General features: G+C 41.2%; 1 protein-coding gene across 1 annotated transcript; it reads right to left on the minus strand.

Annotated features, from left to right (window-relative positions):
• Positions 1-2518: 2518 nt before the first annotated feature.
• On the minus strand, positions 2519-17247 carry LOC136102715 (SERTA domain-containing protein 2-like). The gene is made up of 3 exons (XM_065840035.2): positions 17057-17247; positions 13963-14081; positions 2519-6111 (listed from the first exon to the last, which is right to left on the minus strand). The coding sequence occupies exon 3, from the start codon at positions 6105-6107 to the stop codon at positions 5259-5261; it is 849 nt and encodes a 282-aa protein (XP_065696107.1). The 5' UTR covers positions 6108-6111; positions 13963-14081; positions 17057-17247; the 3' UTR covers positions 2519-5258.
• Between the last annotated feature and the right edge of the window lie 2377 nt (positions 17248-19624).

Here is a 19624-nt window from a genome sequence, read left to right on the forward strand (position 1 = left end):
GCAGCAGCTGCCGCGCACCCAGACCCCGCAGGTGCTTGTTCTGTTAAAATAGTGCATGGAGGGGAAAAAGCTTCGATTCTTAGCACATTTTAAACTATGCATTTCATCATAACCGAGCTCTCTGCTGTGACACACTGAGTTTTGATGAACTGAACATGTTACTGTACTCTGTGTTTGCAGAAAGCAAATACCGCAGACTTCTGACATTTGCTTAGGATTTTGAAAATGTGAAAACTGAAGCAAGGGAAGAGTTTTAGACAGCAGAGCTAGACAGAAATGCCTTTTTCTTCCACTGAGATTAGAGGGAAAATATATCCAAAGTTCTTAGAAGCTCAAATCAGCAACATAATTACTGAAATGTTTCCTTTATAGAAGGAAAACACTGAACAGCTTTACAAAAAAAACCAAGTACATTGTGAAAGACTGAAAAAATGTCAATGCACATTGTGTTCAAAAGCATAAGTCAAATTTTAGGGAACTTACTTCAACATGCAATCCTTAAATTTAGCAGAGTAGGTGGCAAAGTTTGGGGAAGTTTTGTTTTAGAAACAACATGGTACTTGTATTCATAGCCTTATTTTTAGAAGTCCAAGTAATTAGCAACAACAAAAAAACCCACCCCCCCCAAAAAAGGGTATTCCAAAACCTAAGATCATTTCTAAGTATACCAGAAGCCCACCGTTGGTTGGACAGATGCTGAAGACTTGGAGCAAAACACAAAAAATCTTGCAACAGCTTAAAAGTTTGAACTTTTCAAAGTGCAGGGTCATTACAGGATTGAAAAGCACTCTGATCTTAATTGTGAGGATCCATTGCACAAGTCCTCCAGTTGAAATGGCAGAGGGAATTTGGCTAAAAATGAGCTGTGTTCAAATTAATTGTTAAACACCAAACTTGTCCCTGGATCCAAGTTTAACTTGCCAGATCCACCCGAGCAAACCCGAGCAGCCCTGCCAGCAGATGCAGCGGCCTTACTTCAGTCACATCGAACACAAGTTCTCTCTTTATTCTATCGAAATACGGACAAAAACCTCAGGAATCATCATCCCACAGCCCAGCCTGAGTGCTAAGCACAGCCAGCCCAGCACAGCACTCTGCTGGGATAAATGGATCCTAATGAATGAAAAAAAATGTATGGAATGACATGGAAAAAGACAAAAAAAAATACATTGCAATTGAGGCAAGATGCCTGTGAACGCTGGGCAAACACTCGAATCCCCCAACTCTTCCAGCTTCCCTCTGAATATCTGCTTTAATAACACATAATTTTTATAGCCACACCTCTGCATCTTAACTCTTCACTTGGAATATAGGCTTTAATAGCTCAAAATTAGTTTTACAACTGGTTATAACTCACCATCTTCACAGAACTTATGGATAGGTTAATTGCTTTTGTATATTTTACTTTGCTTGAGCAAGGAAGTTTGTCTTTTTAGATCTCACTGCCAGTAATACAGAACACTGAGCTCAACAGAGCATTTGAAGCAGCTCCTGCACGTCCTCACCTAGCCCTGTTTTACACCAACACTGCGCTGAGCAGCACACTTTTAAGTTCAGATCTCTCAGTGTGGCTAAAATTGATGAAAATATATATATGAAACCCTACACCACGTTTAAAGAGTCTCAACAGGACCTGGAAGCAATACTTTAAAAACATTTTCTTAAAAGACCTGCCCTCCTCACATGCAGCGTTTTGTATTGCTGAACTCCAAGGCCCATCTGTGCAGTGTCTATCAACAGTGTCCTGCTCCAGTAATGCGGCCAGAGGGCTCACGACATGATGGCAACCACTTCGCAGCCAAGGACAGGTTCCTGGGAAGAAGTTACTTCTAGACCTTTGCTTTTCCAGCTGTGGTCAGCAGGGCCCAGGACAAAAGGCAGGAAGAATTCCTCATCTGTAAGTAGCAGCAAATGCAGCTTTGTCAATAAAATGAAGTTCACTGCAGAAGAGTCAGGATCTCATTTTAGAGGTCCACAACTGGAAGAGGACTGGAGACCTCTGAACCTGAAGTTGCTAGTGCAATTTGTTTTAGCACAGATGCGCAAACTACTTTGCACTAGCACTGAGCAGCAGTGTTTTTGTCTCAGATTGACAAGCATACAAATGCCCAACAACATGTACACCAAGCACACTTGTGTCTGACAGTTTCTTTCAAGCTTGGCAACCCCTGAAGCAACACCAGGAACTGCATGGGCTGGGAAGACCACACAGGGCAGGCGAGACAGAAAAAACAGCACAGCCAAGTGCTACGTGACATGTGTCACCTGGTCACAACAGGAATCCGCCCACACTGGCTCCATGGGCCAACCCTTGTTTTGTGGGGACGGGATGCACAAAGGGGATACACAAAGTAATGTAAGGTATTCAGTATTTCCAGGGAGAAAGGAAGAAAAAAGAAGGTATAAAAGCAAGCACCTAAGAAACACATCTTTGCAAGTAAAATACCAAAGGAAGGGTGGCATGGTATTGAAATTTTTGTTTTGTTTTTAAATACTGAAGGTTTCAAAATAGAAATGGTTAAACTGCAAAACTGTGGCTTTTATTTCCAAACATACAATAAATAGGTCCACAACTAGCCTCTAACTTCATTTTACATGGAAGGATTTTAAAATTAGTTTGTGCATATTTAAAATTAATCTTCCCTTTGCACATAATTCCATACATAACCAAACTGCATTACATACCAGCTTATGGTCTTGGCACTGTGATGCAAGCAACCAAACAGAGCTGCATAGCAAGCTCCTGAACAAAAATTGCATTTTGAATTGTTGATAAAACATCTACCAACAATTTAATCTTTTTCTGAAGTATACAAAAATCTTTAGCATGTAAATGCTGAAAAGCAAGTTGTCTTCTTCAATGTCTCTGTACAGGCTGCAAGGTGAGTGGATTTATTAAGTGTTCACTATTTGCTACGTGATACAATTTTCATACCAAAATATCTTTACTGCATAGTAACATATTTTCAAATGCAAAAGGAAATTAGATGCATTTTTAAATTTTATTCCTCATCACTGAATTTAAAGACATTTTTAACCACAACTCTGCTTCATCACAGTGCAGAAGGCCCTTAATATTTCAAGGATTTATTCAATCATATCTTCAATACAAAAGTAGAGGCTGAGGAAAAGCCAGAGTAGTCTATACACAATGCACAATCTGTGTACATTCCAAAGCTGTACCTCTTCAAGAACTATTTATACACTCTTCAAACAAATCCCTTTATCCAGCAATTCAAAATACTTTAGATCAGAAGTTTTATATTAGAATCAATACATTATATGCATATAAATACATTTATACCCTTCGGTTGCTAAACAACCCAGATGGCTGTGAGGACGTGACCTGAACTGGTTCTCCATTGGTTTGGAATACCAAATTGTATCGGCAGCTGTTAACCAAAATAGTCACAGTAAAAAATGGAGACCTTTGCACAAGGTAGATGTGCCACAGCGTCAGTTAAGACTAGAAATAGTAGGTGACACCCTGGCCCCTTCAATAGGGCCAGGATTTCAACTTCTGTGAGATGCAACACACAGGCAACATTTTTTTTTTTCCTCTGCCGATGCTCCATTCATGAAAAGTCTCAGCAGAACAACAAAAAAACAACCAAAAAAACCCAACAAACCAAAGCAAAGCTCTTACAACTGCAAATTTCTTACAAGACAGGTGCTGCAGTAAAAGTTTTATAATTAAAAAATAATTAAAAAACCCCACAAAACCTAATGTGCAAGTGTGTAGTTCAGAAGACAATAACAAGGATCAATACAGACCTCAGTTCAAGCTGAAACACAGTATCCGAACTGTCTTACGGAAAAGTAGTTCTCACTGCAAATCTCCTCCTCAGTTAAAGAGCGCACTTGTGTGCACTTACACACACACCCCTTTCCACGGCAGCAACCACCGCCCACCACGGCGCTGCCAAAGCCCCGGTGCTGCCAAAGGCCCAGGGACACAGAGCCCCCAAGACCAGGGACACAGCTGCACGCCGGGACTGCGTCATCAGCACTGACTCACCACGCAACAAGGAGTATCTCAGGAGTATTACAAACAGTGAGCACTGGTGTAGTAAGAGGTGTTCTCAGCTTTGTTTCTTGAAGGATACAGAAATGTTGATTCGCTTGAGTATCCTCCAAAGGTGCTAGAAGTTTAAAGTCTGAAACATTTCTTTCTACAACGCCAGGTACACTAATGTGTGTCTTTTAAAATAATATTGCACATAAAAATCATCTTAGACTTTGTAGTGAAAGCAGGGTTGAAGGACAGTGTTTTCCAAAACAGATTATAAAGCTACCTGTACATAGTAAGTTTTAAAGAATGCCAAGATTATCCAAAATCTAAGCACATAATACTGACAGAAAAAATGTTAAATTGCACAATCTACATATAAATTACATTTGTAAATACTTAAAGTTTTTAAACATTGAATACCCTTGATTTCACAAATCAGCTAGGTCACTGTCAAAGGATCAGCTTAATGAGTTAGAAGTACTTTCCCCCAGAAAAAAAAAAAAAAAAAAACAAAAAAGGAAACAAAAAGATCTGCAGTCTTAGACGAAGCACTGGAAAGAGTTAAAGCATTTCAGCTCAGAGGTAGTGCTAAACACATCCAACTAGAAGTCCATTATATTTGAACTATGATGAAATAACGTAGTAAAATGTAGAAAGACTATAAAATTTACAAAAATAAATAGTTCTGAATGCTTTAGAAAATGCAAGAGACTCTGTTGACGAGCGTCTTGATCTGCTTTTCTGACCAAAGGAAAGCAAAGCGTGTCTCATTTTTAAAATATACCCATCTCTAGTAATGTGTCTGCAATCCATGCAATCCAACTATGTAACTTGACGTATCCCAACCTGGCATAGACTCTGATATTAAAAATAAAGTGGAGGCTTTGTAAAAGATCATCTCATATGAAATTTGTTTTTCATGTAAATTCTTCTGACAAATTAAAAATTGCACATAAAAAAGTTTATTGAAAGAGGCATGAAGGGTGATAAGCGTATGTGCCTATTGTTCCACATACACCCTGGAAGGAAAAAGATGATTGCACAGTTCTGATAAATAAATATTTTTCTTAAAAAAAAATCTGCCACTTTTTTGGTTTATAAGTTTTGGAATTATTTAGAAAATCCCACTACAGACCAATTATTTTTAGCTTGTGTTTTAAAGAATTCTTTACAACTTTTCCAGTGGCTTTTATCCTGAAACCAAATAAAAGCGGCAGCTAAAAAGTATCTTTGGGTAAAACAAGTATCAGGATCCAACCAGAATTTCCATGATGTGGTCCAACTCACTCAGATCCGCTCTACATATCTGAATGTTGCTTGCTGAAGAAGAATTACAGGATGGAAAGGTTTTCAATGGTTCTTCTGTAGCAAGAGATGGTGGTCTGGGCGGCATTAGCGGGGGGCAACAGAAGTCTGAATCATACATTGAAGTGTCAATATCTTCAAAAATGTCATCTATTGCCAAATCCTTCAAGTAACTAGTTGAATTTGAAATCTCAAAGGAACCAAACACGCATTCAGCTCCCTTCAAATCCTGTCTATCATCTTCTAGTTTTAGACCGGTATTTTCTGGAAATTTTGGCTGGTCATCTCCAGTAGGAACCAGACAAGTAGGTGGGCTTATATCTTCTACAAAGTCTAAATCCTTCAGAATAGATGAAATGGCAGACGACATATCATCATCTGAAACTATCAGCAGGCTGTTTTCAATTGGATCTTCTACAGACCGCAAGTCGCAACAGTTAGACTCTTGCTGACTAATACCTGAAGGCAACTGAAGAGAAATCCCAGGTGACTCCAACCCTGTGTAGCTGTGAGAACTGGGAGCAATGCCAGGGCAGACATTAACCGGCTGATTACTCTCTTGTCGCATTTCCTCTTGAATTTGCCGTACTGTGTTGGCTATGAGGACAGAGCGGTGCAAGTTTGGTTCCACCAGCATTTTGTACGTCTGTAACTTGGTGAGGCACATATTAAGCACCAACTGCCTCTTAAGCGGATATGGCAGATTTCGACTGGAATCAAAGGCACTCGAGAGACCAGCCATGTTCTCCTCATAATCACTCAGCTTGCGTTTTAGACCTCTCCCCAACATGAACCTGAAAGAGAGAAATTATGAATTAACCTTGGGCAAGACTATCACTTCCACTGTAAGATTTCAACAGACACTTTTGATAAGTCTGTAGCATACAATGTATTGGTTACCTTAGACTCTAATTCCACAGAACACTGAATGACAGAATAAAATCCTACAATGAGATACTACTTTCCTCGAGAAGATGCCTTCTCCAGCTCAGTTGTTTCACAACATTTTTTTAAAACAGAAAAGATTAAAAAATATTGTAACTTTTTAAAAAAGCTATATACTTCTCAGTTTTGGTTTAAGGTTTACTTTTAACACTGAGAATATGAATTTAATTATTTCAAATCTTTAATAGGTGAGCTTTTTAGCCTCTTATCCATTTAAAATATATAGCATACAAAAATGAATTAATGAGAAATATCTGAATGTCCACATGAAGTAAAATAGATGCTTATACTAAGGATTGTAATAACTATGCAGAATATATCAATGTCTTCATTTTAATATTTGTTACTGGGTACAGTAGGTAATATTTTAAAGCCAATTTCAACACCCATTTTTATCTCATTATTAGTGTATTCTTAATATCTTGCTCAGTGTCTCTAAGAACTCTCTATAGAACTCATTTCTCTCCCTCTTCTTTGGTGACCTAAGTTGGTTTACTACAGTTGAACCACCCAGCTAGTCCAACAAAAGGGCCCCCCACAGGATCTTTATATCCATTCCACAGCTTAGTAGTTTAGCTAAAAAGTAGGAGGAAATCTGGCTGCGCCACCAAGCTCATAGAATGATGATCAGTGCTCACAGCTGCTGGTTCACAACCTGCTACTGACTTAACATGAGGGACATCCAACAGGAGGCTATCAGATGGCATTTTAAATGTGACCAATTCTGGTAAATCACTAGAAGAAAAAGTTGTCTTCAGTCTACTTTGTGTGCTTTTCCATTGAAATATGATAGAACACTGTGGTACAAAAAAACTGTAGGCATGCACACCTAAAATACATGTGATCCAAACAAATGCATGCTTGGATACTTTGCAATTACCATTCAAAATACAAAGTGTTTTATTAGGGACAAGCACCATACAATCACTTGTACGAACACAGAAAAGGAGTATACCATGCACAGGAAACACTGGGAAAGTCTCGGTTACACAGATCTTGATGTGTCCATGGAATATACACACCTCACCCTCAAACAATTAAAAAAAAATTAAGCAATCATAGACACCCAGTGGCAGATTAAGGGCTGGTCGTTCATACACAATGACCCGGATCCTGCACGCTGCAGAGGGCCTCCCAGCTCCCCTTTCATGTGCACACTGGACACTGCCAGCAACAGCTCAGCTGATGGCCGCAGCTGCCAGTCTGTCACTAGACTTTTGGGGACAAGGAGATGGCAGCAGGATAAAGCCTCTTTTACTTTTGGGATTTCTCCAGGTTTGCAAGAAGCACTGCAGGGCTCCATGGCTACATCCACCTGCCTAGACAAGACTGCTGAAGAACTCAGCTCCTCTGGAGGAACAGAAAGTAAGCAAACAGTGCATTCCTCTCTGTGAGACACAGAGGAAAACACAGCTGCTAGAGAAGTTTAATACTTCTTGATCATACCCACTTTGTTTTTTAGGGACATACCAGGATGAACTAAAATTTGTCACTTTTATGTAACAGGTAGTCATTTGGCCTACAGCTCAGTTTACTAACATGTTCACTTTAAACACAACAACAAAAACCTTTTAATTACTTTTAATTTTATCAGTGCTGCAATTTAACTTTGGAAGTCTGTTTTACCCCAAAGTTTTTTTGCTAAACTGCCACAGCACCAGATGAATCTCTGTTAAAAAATGGTGTCTGGATGTGGTGTGCCTATTCACCTAAGTAATCTTCCCACAGTTATGTATTGCCTCCCATTCCAGCACCCTGCTTTGAGCAAATAGAACCAGACAGTACTGAGCACTCAATTACAAGCAAAATCGAAATAAATCTGGATACAAAGTTCAGACATTAAATCTAATAATAAAAAGTATTTGGGGGTGTGTGTGTGTGTGAGGCATCAAACTATTGACAACACTGTCAGCAACTGATAATTTTAGACACAATCTATGGAAAAATCACAATTATGAAAGCCTTTACAGTAAAACTGTTGCTAAATATATCAACTTATATCATGAAGACAACTAGAGTCTGCAAATCATTAAAAACTCACTAGAAAAAATTCTCCATGTTAAGTAGCATTTAAATGTTGTGTACTACGTAAGGCATTACCCCATACCATCACTATGAAGAATAAAAATATACATCAAAAAGGCTGTTTGTTCACTAAGCACCATCCTTCCCATACACCGCACACTAGTTTTTGTGTTTGTTTGTTGCTTTTTGTTTTTTTATTTTCCTCTCCACTAACTAATGAAAGCAGATCAAAATTCACACTCACAAGGGAATTAAACTAAGATCATACAGGGAACAGTAATTCTGTCATTTTATACATGCAGAATGCTTGGTTTTGACAGTTTACTGCCTTTAACATTTTAAAATATGTATTTACACTCCGTTAGACACACAGGAAATACTAGACTTATCTATTCGAATTATATAAATAACTTTAACTTCTAGCATCTCAGAAACACGCTAGTATTTAAATTCTGTAAGCATGCTTAACGAGCAAGCAAACTATCATATACAAGGATATATAATTTCACAAAAACAACTTAAAGTGTAATGTTTAACTTTTAAATTCATACAACAGAATAATTAGAGTAAGTATTTCATGTTCAGATACACAGACGCTCTCCTTTTCATTCCTCCAATTTCCTTCATAAAATTTGTCTCAGAGCATTCTAGAAAGAGGTAACAAAGCCTGAGCACGGCAGCACTCTGAGCTTAAAAACAAACTGCAAGAAACATTATTTACTCCAACTTCAAGTGTTTCCACTTAACAGGCTCCCCACTTTCTAGGTGTCAAATATTTTGTTACTTTTTAAAAATACACAAAAATACTCCTATCTTATGTTTTAGAAATTCTGCATGTTTAGTATGATTTCTGCCTAATTACAAGGATCTGTAAGTCTCCGTCCAGAAGCTAGATGACTTCAGAGGTCATGCATAAACTTGGAAAAGACTAATGAAAACCAGAGTACCACTGGTACAGTGGATTTAAAAATTACTAGTGTAATGGTTGCTACAGGAGACATCATATTTCAGTTCTTGTCAAACACACTCAGCTGCTGACCTACAAAAGACACAAAGCCCCTTTGTTACCAGCTAATCTACATTTTATCAGGCCTTTCACTTTACTTTCTAGCATAAAAATTTCTGACAGGATCATAGCCTTAACAAACTACTCCGTATTTTCTAAATAACTTGCCCTTCTGTAGCATTGTGTATTAACACACACATCCCAAACCCAAAATTCACAAAGCAGTCAAATGCTCTCTTTTGAGCATTACTTTGCAATATAAGATGTTGGTCACATTACTTGATTATGCAGTGCTCCCTCCACTTCAATTTTTGGTAATAAGGAAAACAAATTGAAGTCCACATAAAAATCCATGCTACCATCCCCAGACAATCCTGTATTACTGAGTGACTGCTGCACAGTTGTCTGTTCAAAGAAGTGTAAGTTGGGCAAACTAAAACACAAAGCGTATCTAGAAACTGCACTCTCCTTACCCCAGTCTAATTCCAGAAACCTACTGAGACCTCAGAAATTGAATCAAGTAACAGGATTTTTGGAATGTGCCAATCTGATAACTCTGTGATTTGTAAGTAAATAAACTGAAAAAAAATCAAAGTTTATGCCAACTTCAAATGTGAGGTCTACACAATAGAGAAAGAGGCAAGCTCTAAGTCACCCTTCTCTTGAACTTTTCTTTAAAGTTCAACAACCTATTATTTTGAGCTCACGTGTTCTATTTTAGAATCTTTTGTGATGGAAAAAGACAAGAACAATGAAGAACACAACTCAGTAATTTATTTCTGGCATTTTTTCGTCTTCTCTCATAGTAATGCAAACCAACATAGACCACTTATGACAGAATGCTTTTTTTAATTAAAATTACTTTGCAGATATAAGCAAAGTAAACTCAGTGTTCTGGAATACTAAACTCTCCATCCATGTCACTGAACTACAAAGGAGTCTACGCAGAAATTCTGCCCCTGACAGTATGTTCCTCAGTTCCTTCCAGATCCATGGAAGACATTTCAAAGAAACTCCTCCCTGTTAAGATGCGAGGAAGCATCCCATGCACTGTAATCCTACACTGTACCAGAGCTTGAAAAAACTTGGAGGGAAGAGGCACGTCCATGGCTGGCAAATCCACACAGAACACCACGCAGACAGGCCTGGTCAAAGCGCACAGCTACTCAGAAGAAACATTCCAGGCTACCAAGAAAATTTCACATTGCTATGTGTTGTGGACAATGCAGGACTCATGCCACCATTTCACAGGAAAAACACAGCTCCATCTGTCACAGGGTCTGATAGTGCAGTGCAGCTGCCACCGACACATGGTTAAGAAGTACAGCTGGAAACAGTCACAAAGAAGAACACTGCATGTGAAAACCCTCAATTACTTCTGTCTGGGCAAACTACTGCTTAATTTCCTCTTCCTCACCTTCCAAAAAAGGTTTTAAGAGCAAGTTAAACAATGTTTAGAACTCAGAACCACACAGAGCTTTAACTTTCTGCAGAGAAAAGCCTCAAAAACATGAGTACATAAAATATGACTGCCACAGTATTGTCTGAACACGAACTTTCCATGCACAAAAGAGCACTATGGTCAACTATAGAAGAATTTTTAATTTACCATTAAAGAATAAAATACTTGGCCTGGACCACGTAGGTCAAAATAATTTCACCAATAGTGGTTCCTTCTGTCCTTTTTTTTTAATGATGATATTAAATTCAGACTTGCTTGATCCTTTTCATACCGCCAGTGTTGCATTTTTCAGCCTCAAACTGTCTCAAAGTGAAAAATTACTTTTTCTCATAAGACAGAAATATCAGATTTTAATAGGTATAAGCACCTCATGATTGAAAACTGTCTTGTTTTCAGTAATGCAACTTATGTATTAAAATCAAAATTAGAGACTCATAGCTATTGTCATTTGGCTAACTGCCTTTCAAAGCCTCCTTTGGCTCCTAACTGTAGAAAGCATGTAACAGTAAAAACAGATATAAGTCTCTCTGGATTGTAAACTAGTGTTAGTGACTGACTGAAGCTGATAATCTGATTTCCTGCTCTCCCATCTTTCCATCAATGCACATTTCACAAGCACGCATCTATCCAAAGGAAACATCCCTACAGTTATGGTTATTTCCCAGAATTATTTTATGTACACCACATACTATTTTTAATTATAATCTTTCCCCCACCTGACATACATTTTAGATTTGGCAACACAACTTCATTTGTAGTTTGAATTAAGTGGTGGACTGGCTCTTGACTAGTATTCCATGTATAAGAAGCTGCAGAAGAAAAGGTAAGGCTGAAAGTACAGTTAACAGACAGAAAGTAAATCCCTTCCTCCCATCTGGACTTAACACTGATCACTTAAACACAACTTACGCAACACAGTAAGCTGTCAGACTACACAGAACAGGGTATCTGATCTGTTGTCCTCAGCAAGTGTTGGAGAGGCCCATAACATCACATCTTGGCTGTTAGCAAAAATTAAAAGGAAGCAAGGGAAGGAGGATTAAACACCTTAGAACACCCAAGTGAAAAAGTAATTTAGATCTGAAGACACTTTAAAATACATAAAAATGTATTTAAGTCCACTGCCTCCCCACCTGCCCTCAGCCCTGCCCCAGTTTAGCCAAGATGAGTAACTCCTGGAGACGGCACAAGTGGCTAAAAGCGTGCATTCAGGGAGGAGTGCAGTCCTACCAGTTTACTCCCATACCTAAACTCCTATGTAACAATTTCTTTACAGGAGTTAGAAATGACCAGAGAAGAACTGCTCAAAGGGCATAAGTAACATCAACATTTTAGTCACCAAATCCTGACCTGTAATACACCTAAGTCTGTTACTACTAAAGCAAATGGAACACAGAACCAAGATATGCTACTGTTCAGACTTAAACAAACCCCAACCAAACAACACTCCCCCCCAACCTCCAAAATCCAAACCCTAAAACCACACAGAAAATAGCCAAGCCCACAGATGTACCTAATATCCTTTCCCACATTTTGAAAATAAAGAGCAGGTTGAACAGTATTCATTAAGCAGAGGAAAGGAATGAGAGGAAGACTGAGTAGCACAGAATTAGTCTAGAATTCATAACCTACCCACTGTCACTTCACTATTTGTGGAAGCAGAGAATAAATAGGTATCATACAGTAATATTTTAGGAGCTGAAATGATGTTTACAAAGCTCTTGGGAGTTTCGCCTTGATTTAAAAGGTAGTTTGAACCCCCCCATACGCAATCTGTTTATGTTATGTCTAAAGGGTTCTAGAAAATTCCTGCAGTTAAAGGACATCTTCCCAGGTTGCTTACTCCCATTTCATTCTATAGAGCACTGGTAAGACACTTGCTTTACAAACTATTGCAGCTAAGTTTGAGAGCACAACATTTCACTCAGGAGAAGAAACTCGTTAGGCAATGCACCTTCCACAAGCTAAAACAAGTGGATCTGGGCTGTTTACAACAGAAAAAAAAATACTCTCAGCAGCTGATCTCTGTCACTAGAGGCTAATATAGAAGGTTGCTGAGGCAGTTGCAGTGTTAAGTAGAGAAAAACTTCTATCCTTAAAAGAAAACAAACTAAACCACTGTCACTCTTCTTCCTCTCCCCCTCTACATTTGTGGCTTTAGTTCCACATTTACAAAGAAAGCTCACAGGTGTATATTTCAAATGAGAGTACATTTAGCAGATTTTTTTTGGAGGGGGAGAATTTTGGGTGGCTTTATTTTAGTGGAAGAAGGGCCCGGAATTATTTAAACTAAGGATCACCAGTAGTTAGCAGAGGCCAACACAAGATCAAGAGTTAATAAATCTAGAAATTCCCATAGTAAAACTAAACCGTAACTAAATGAGAACAAAAAGGAATCCAAACAACAAGAACCAAACCACCAGGGTTCCACCAAAGTATCTCACTGGAGAGACAAATGATCATTAGAACTGCAAATGTGATACCTCTTCATAGCTTGTTCTGATCAACTGAAGAATTTTCTTTACAGTATCTATTTACTTCAAATACAGAGATACTGGATGTATTCACCTTCATAACACTGACATGTATTTTAGAGTTACAGTGATCTAAACAAAGATACATCAATAACAGACATTATAGCTTAATTAACTACATCAAATTTGTATGCCTGTTCTTTAACAGAAAAATCAGACCATTAACAGTAGAAACAACTAAGAAAAAAAGCTCTGTTTTCTTGATAGAGGACCATGCATATCCTCTAGTGTTCTGTATGGAACATTTAGGTAAATAATTTTCAATAACCAAATCACTTTAAATTTTCTCTAACAGAATAGAACTTTTATTCACTATACAAAGCGCCTTCTCCTCACAAGACTGTAACACTCAATTTCAGCAGTTGAACAGTGAATCTCACTGCAAGAATGAGACTTTAGTTAACAGATTTCCAAGAAATGTGATCTTTTGGCAATATCAAATTATTTGTTGCAATATAATACTTCCTTGTTATAAAGAAAAAAAAGTAATGCAAATTAAAAATATTCAAACCCAAGAGCATACACTAAGCGTAAAGCATTTCACTTTATATCACATACCCTGACAGAATTATTTTTCAGTTTACCATTCTAACCCACAAAAATAACATCTACAGCTGATTATCAGTACACGTGCTAAGAAGATAAGATTTCATAAAAACATAGAAGTAATTACCCTTAGAAAACAGAAAGGAGTCCAGACAGGAAGATTCCAGATTTTGCATAAAGTGTGTTCATCCAAGAGTCTCGAACTATTCAAGAGGCCAAGCCATCCACCGAGGTAGGATGATGTGACTTTAGGGGAAAAACAAAACAAACAACAGAGTATTTCATTACTATGCGATTTTTTTTTAAACCAGAAACATTAAGCACACAATCCAAAACAACTTCTTAAATTATTTGTGCAAAATCCTATTAAACAGCTAAACTGAATAAGAAAAACTGAAGTTCATGAATACACTGAAATAAGAGCACCTAATAGTTTTACCTATGAATACATGAAACTCGGAAATTATCTTTCATAAATTAATACTACATAACAGAATGCTCATCCTTTAAGTGTTAGGCTTTAGGATAAGAACTTGCACTGATACTTCTTCAGGTAACCAGACACTGATTTAGGGTTGTAATCATATCTGAAATCACGTATCAGGAGAGACAATACTATGAATTACAAATAAGTACTTTTTAGAATTATCCCCCAACATTTACGGGCTGCAAAAGGAGTTAAGATTTTTATTAAATTCCCTAACTTTCAGCATATGCAAAACCAATACAAGAAGATCGCTGGCAGGATGTCCTATGACTGCATACAATATTCATTGTGGCACTGTTTTCACTAAAACTCTGATAAAGCAACACCGGCAGTTTGTCTAGAGACCCCATGGATTAAATAATGGATTAGCTCAAGGCACTGGTAACTCTGGGAAATGTGAAAAGGCTGAAGTGACAGTGAACTATGAACTAGGTTAGGAGATGTGGAAGGGATTGCATGATCAGTGCTCTGGAGTTCTCAACTCCACCTGGAGAATCAAGTGTCTTTTAATTTCAGCAATTAAAGCCCTTATACAGGCTAACAGCCTACTGTCTAGATTGTATTTAACATGCTTGTGTGCATACAATACACATACATACACACAGACACCTTCCCCCAAATACAGCAAACCAATTACTTCACAAATTTACCACAAAAGCAAGGACTACTTATCCAGATAACTGCAGTCCTTCATAATCAAGGATCAAGAGTTCATACATTATTTTACAAAGTTTAAAATAATACATATCAAAAGGCTGTCTTCCATTTAGACAGACAGACAAGTAAACTAATACAGTTCATCTTATACAGCAGCTCATAGCCTGATGCTTGCGAAGGGCTCCCCAGTTTATAGAATCTCAGAACTGTAAAGATGCAGTAAAATGCCCATGACCTATGAATGCCCAATCTAATTCACAACAATAAGAACATTAGTATCTCCCTCCTCCTTGTAGAAATTGGCTTCTATCATAAGGAGATCCATGCTATTTGTAAATAAAAAGAAAAACAAATAGATAATTCATAACCTATTTGCTTTGAAACAGCAGGACTACAAAAGGTCACTACTGAGGTTCACTGAAGTGCATTTGCCAGGTCACAAGGGGAGGTGTACATTCTCTGCATGTTCTATACAATGAATATAAAAGAGTAAATGCTTTAGAATGTAAAGTCTTTCTAGCATTAAAGAATCCTAAAAAATCTGACAACTATACTAAAATGTTGAAAAGTTCTACATTTCAGCACTTCAGTTAAAAAAAAGCTAAAGGTATTTGATAAAAAAAATACACTGTCAATTGTATTTCAGAAGTGTAATCTTTTGCTAGAAGGAGCTGAAGTCCAAGAAGTTACCAAATTTAATTCATCGATTATAAACCTTAAAGGAATTTTGCAAAATTAACTCTTGACATTATGATTCTTCCCTATATGATTTCACACTGGGATGAGCATAGTGAATAAGTAAGGAGGTATGGCTACTAGGTTCAGGTTTTATAATCAGTTAAAAAAAACATACAGAAGACATACAGTAGCTGTAAATCACTATGAATCATATGTGCAGGAGATTTTTTTTTCCTTTCATTTTATTTCACTATCTTCCCTTTAAGTTTTCCAGTACCTGTTCACAGGTCACTTCAGACATTCGAGATTACAGTATTAATTTCAATATTAATGGTATTTTCCATATTGCAGTGAACTGCCTGAACTAAAGAACCCTAGCTGAATCAAAAACTAAGCAGAAAACTACTGCACAGGGCTCCTACCTATGTTTTTGGAAATGAACTGTTCCAACATAGTTTGAAAAATTCCAGGCCTACTAGGGCAGAATTTATTAACTGCATCTATTAGCGAGATAAACTGACGATATGCCTAAGAGACCAAGCTTATTGCTCCTCTAGTCTCATCCAACTACTTGTAGTTCAGGCTGACACAGGTTTATTGAGACGAAACCCGCCTTTAAAAACGTAACTGCAGCAAACACACAAGTCGCAGCGATCGCCAGTGCCAGAATTAAAAAGCTGCGGCTCAGGTGAAGCCTCTTTCCTGCCGCCCCCCCACCCGCGCAGCCTCTCGGGCGAGCGCCCCGTTCCCCAGCGCCCCGGGCCTGCCACCATTTGGCCTTTGTGGAAGGAGACTCGTCGGTACTTCCTGCCGTGGCCGCCCCGCCTCCCCCCGCGGCAGCGGGCAGCAGTAACCAGAGACAACCTTGGGCTTCCCGAGCTGCGAAAAGTTACACTCCTCCCCCTTCCTGCTCGCCCTGCTTAACAGAGACCCCGGTCGGGCTAATTATAACTGCGCTAACAACTTCCACCGCAGTCCCCGCTCCTGGCGCCCCGAGCGCCGGCCTCTCCGGCCCGGCCGCGCTGCCCCCCCTTTCCCGCACCCTCGGACCCAGCCGTTAACTCCTGAGGGCCCGCCGTGCCCACGCTCCCTCCTCCCGCCATCGCTCCCCACCTGTCTCCCCACCGCTCCACCAGGCACCCGCCCTCCGTGGCCTGTTCCCCTCCGCCGGCAGGGCTCCCTGCACCCTCGGGGGTTCCGGTTGCCCCTGCCTGGGCCGCCCGCCGTGACCCACCGCCCCTCCGCGGCCGTCGCTGCCCTCCCCCCGCGCCCTGCTGTCTCCCTGCCCCCAGGCTCGCCAGCCGCACGCCCGCACGGTGGGGGCTGCCCTCCCGCCCCCTCACGGCGCCTCCCTCAGAGCCGCCGCTCCGGCCAGACCCGGCCCTCCTCGGCGCCTCACCTGGGAGCGGAGGAAACCCCCCGTTCCTTCGCAGCCTGCCGTGCCCTCCCTAGCCAGCCGGCCGGGCTCCCTTCGGCGGGGCTGGGACTCCGACCGGGAGGAGGCGGAGGCGAGCGCCACCCCCGCCAGGCCCCGGCAGCCTCCGCTCCGCCCTTCCCTCCGCCCGCAGCGCCCACAGCAGCGGCAAAGAGGGGGAGAAAAGGGGGAGCTGCGTGCACTGCGCCCGCCAGCTGGCCGTCTTCCTATTGGCCAGCGCCCCTTTCAAGCTGCCCAGCAACCATTTTCTCACTGGCCTATAAGCCGGGGAGGTTGGGCTCCAACTGGCCCCGCGGTACCATCCAATGAGAGAGCTAGGAGAGCTAAGATGGGCGGAGCCACGCGCCGGCTTCCCCCAATGGGAAGACGGGCGCCGCCGAGTCCCCCGTCCCCCGCCTCTCCGGGAGGCGGCCCCGCCCGCGCGGCGCGGGCGCTTGTGACGGGAGCGGGGGAGGGGAGGAGCGTGCGGGCAGGCACGGGGCGGCACGCGCCGCCACCCGCGGGCAGGGAACGGCACGGCCCGGACACCCCCGCGGGGACAGCGGCCAGCACCGAACCCCCGCCCTTGCGTTTTGAGCTTTAAACTCGGAAATTGCCACATTTAAAGAAGAGGAGTCGCGAGGGCCTCCGTACAGCCGCATTCCTGCGCTTCCCGTTTCCAGGGCAGTTGGGAAACAAGGCACACACGTCTCTGAACCAGCGATAAAGCCACATCAAACATTGCACAATTCTTCCACCTGATTTTTTTTCTTGCTTTCTTTAAAGAAACCTCTAGTATTTGCTTTTCACGGGTGTTTGCGTAATCAAGCTATATTGGCACAAAAGCTTCTGCAAACCAGATTTCAAAATCTGACATTCAAGTAATTGTAAAGATTGATTCTGAGCCTTTGTGGAACCCTACCATGGGTTACCTGATGAATCCACCAAAAAGCTGATCAGGTCTCTCAGAGATGGGTTTAGATTAATTCCTAGGACAGTAAAAACAAACAGAAGTCGAGCACATTTGCATAGACAATGTTTTTTCTACACTGAATGCCAGCACAGACCAAATTCACACACAGATGTTGGTCCAATAAATACTTCAGGAACACCTGCAGTTGTCCGCTGGAGGTAAACTACAACTTAGATGAAACTTGAGTTGCTTTTTGCAGTTACCCAACTGAAGGAAACTGATGGTTTTACAAAGCCCTCCAGGTCCAACAGATTTTAACCCTTGTGTCTCTCGAGTGGCATTTGTGAAGGGGTAGGAGCACACAAGACCCATGACCTGAAGGAAGAGGTGAGGAGCAGAGGTGCAGAAAGCTGTGTCTGGCCCCGGCAGGATCTGTGGGGTGCAGGGACGTCTCTCCTGGCCCCCTCTCTCCTTGCTGCCACCGATTTCTGGGCCACAGCTGTGCCCTGACCTTGCTGCCAGGGGTCGTGGAGCACAGAAGGGGAGCGAGCGCAGCCGCAAGGAGCACTAATGAATCCTTTTTGACACGCTGCCAAGGCTGTGTCAGATGGAGGGGGTGCCTGCCCGAATGGCGGAGGGGTGACACCTCTATCCCCATGGCCCATCTGCTGCACCACACGTGAGCGACAGAGCGGTGGCAGCATTCAGGGGGAGTGGACCAAGTGTCATAGAATCATTTTGGTTGGAAGACACCCTTAAGATCATCAAGCCCAATCATTAACCTAACTCTAGCACTAAATCATGTCCCTAAGAACCTCATCTACATGTCTTTTAAACAGCTCAAGGGATCGTGACTCACCACTGCCCTGGGCAGCCTGTTTCAATGCTTCACAACCCTCTCTGTGAAAAATGTTTTCCTAATATCCAATCTAAACCTCCCCTGGCACAACTCGAGGCCATTTCCCCTTGTTCAATCACTTGCTAATTGTGAGAAGGGACCAGCCCTCTCCATGCTACAACCTCCTTTCAGGTAGTTGTAGACAGCAATATGGTCTCCCCTCAGCCTCCTTTTCTCCAGGCTGAACAGGCACCAGTTCCCTCAGCTGCTCCCCATCAGACTCCTGTGTCCCCCCATACCCCCTCCTTTCCCACCACACATTGTGGCTTAAGCAGAAGGGTAACTTGGAAGATGTTCAGGATTCTGCTGTCTGCCCAAGTCAGCCAGGGACACCCAGGGGTGTCACACCAGGACCGACCCCTGCCATATGCCAGAGATTATCTCTGAGGAATAGGAACAGGATAGGTTTACAAAGGCAGCTGCTGTACACGGGTCATATCTGGAAGGATAATGTCTAATGCAGCATATAAAGAAGTAATTTAACCAGCACCACCAGCAAAATGTTGTAATAACTTGAGCAAAACTTTGTTTTAGAGTTGACCCCAGTTGGCCAAAACTGTATGTTCTCCATGCAGTCCTGTAGCATGTGCACAGTGGACAATTCACACGTCTCTACAGCTGCAGAGAGTTGATGCAAGACCTGAGCCACCTGCCTTTCTCCTCCCATTGAGCAGACACCCATCACCCTGCTTTCCCCACTCGTTCTTAACTTATTAACCTAACAGCTGTTTTGTAATCAATT

Source organism: Patagioenas fasciata, chromosome 5, assembly GCF_037038585.1.
Source record: "Patagioenas fasciata isolate bPatFas1 chromosome 5, bPatFas1.hap1, whole genome shotgun sequence".
NCBI lineage: Eukaryota > Metazoa > Chordata > Aves > Columbiformes > Columbidae > Patagioenas > Patagioenas fasciata.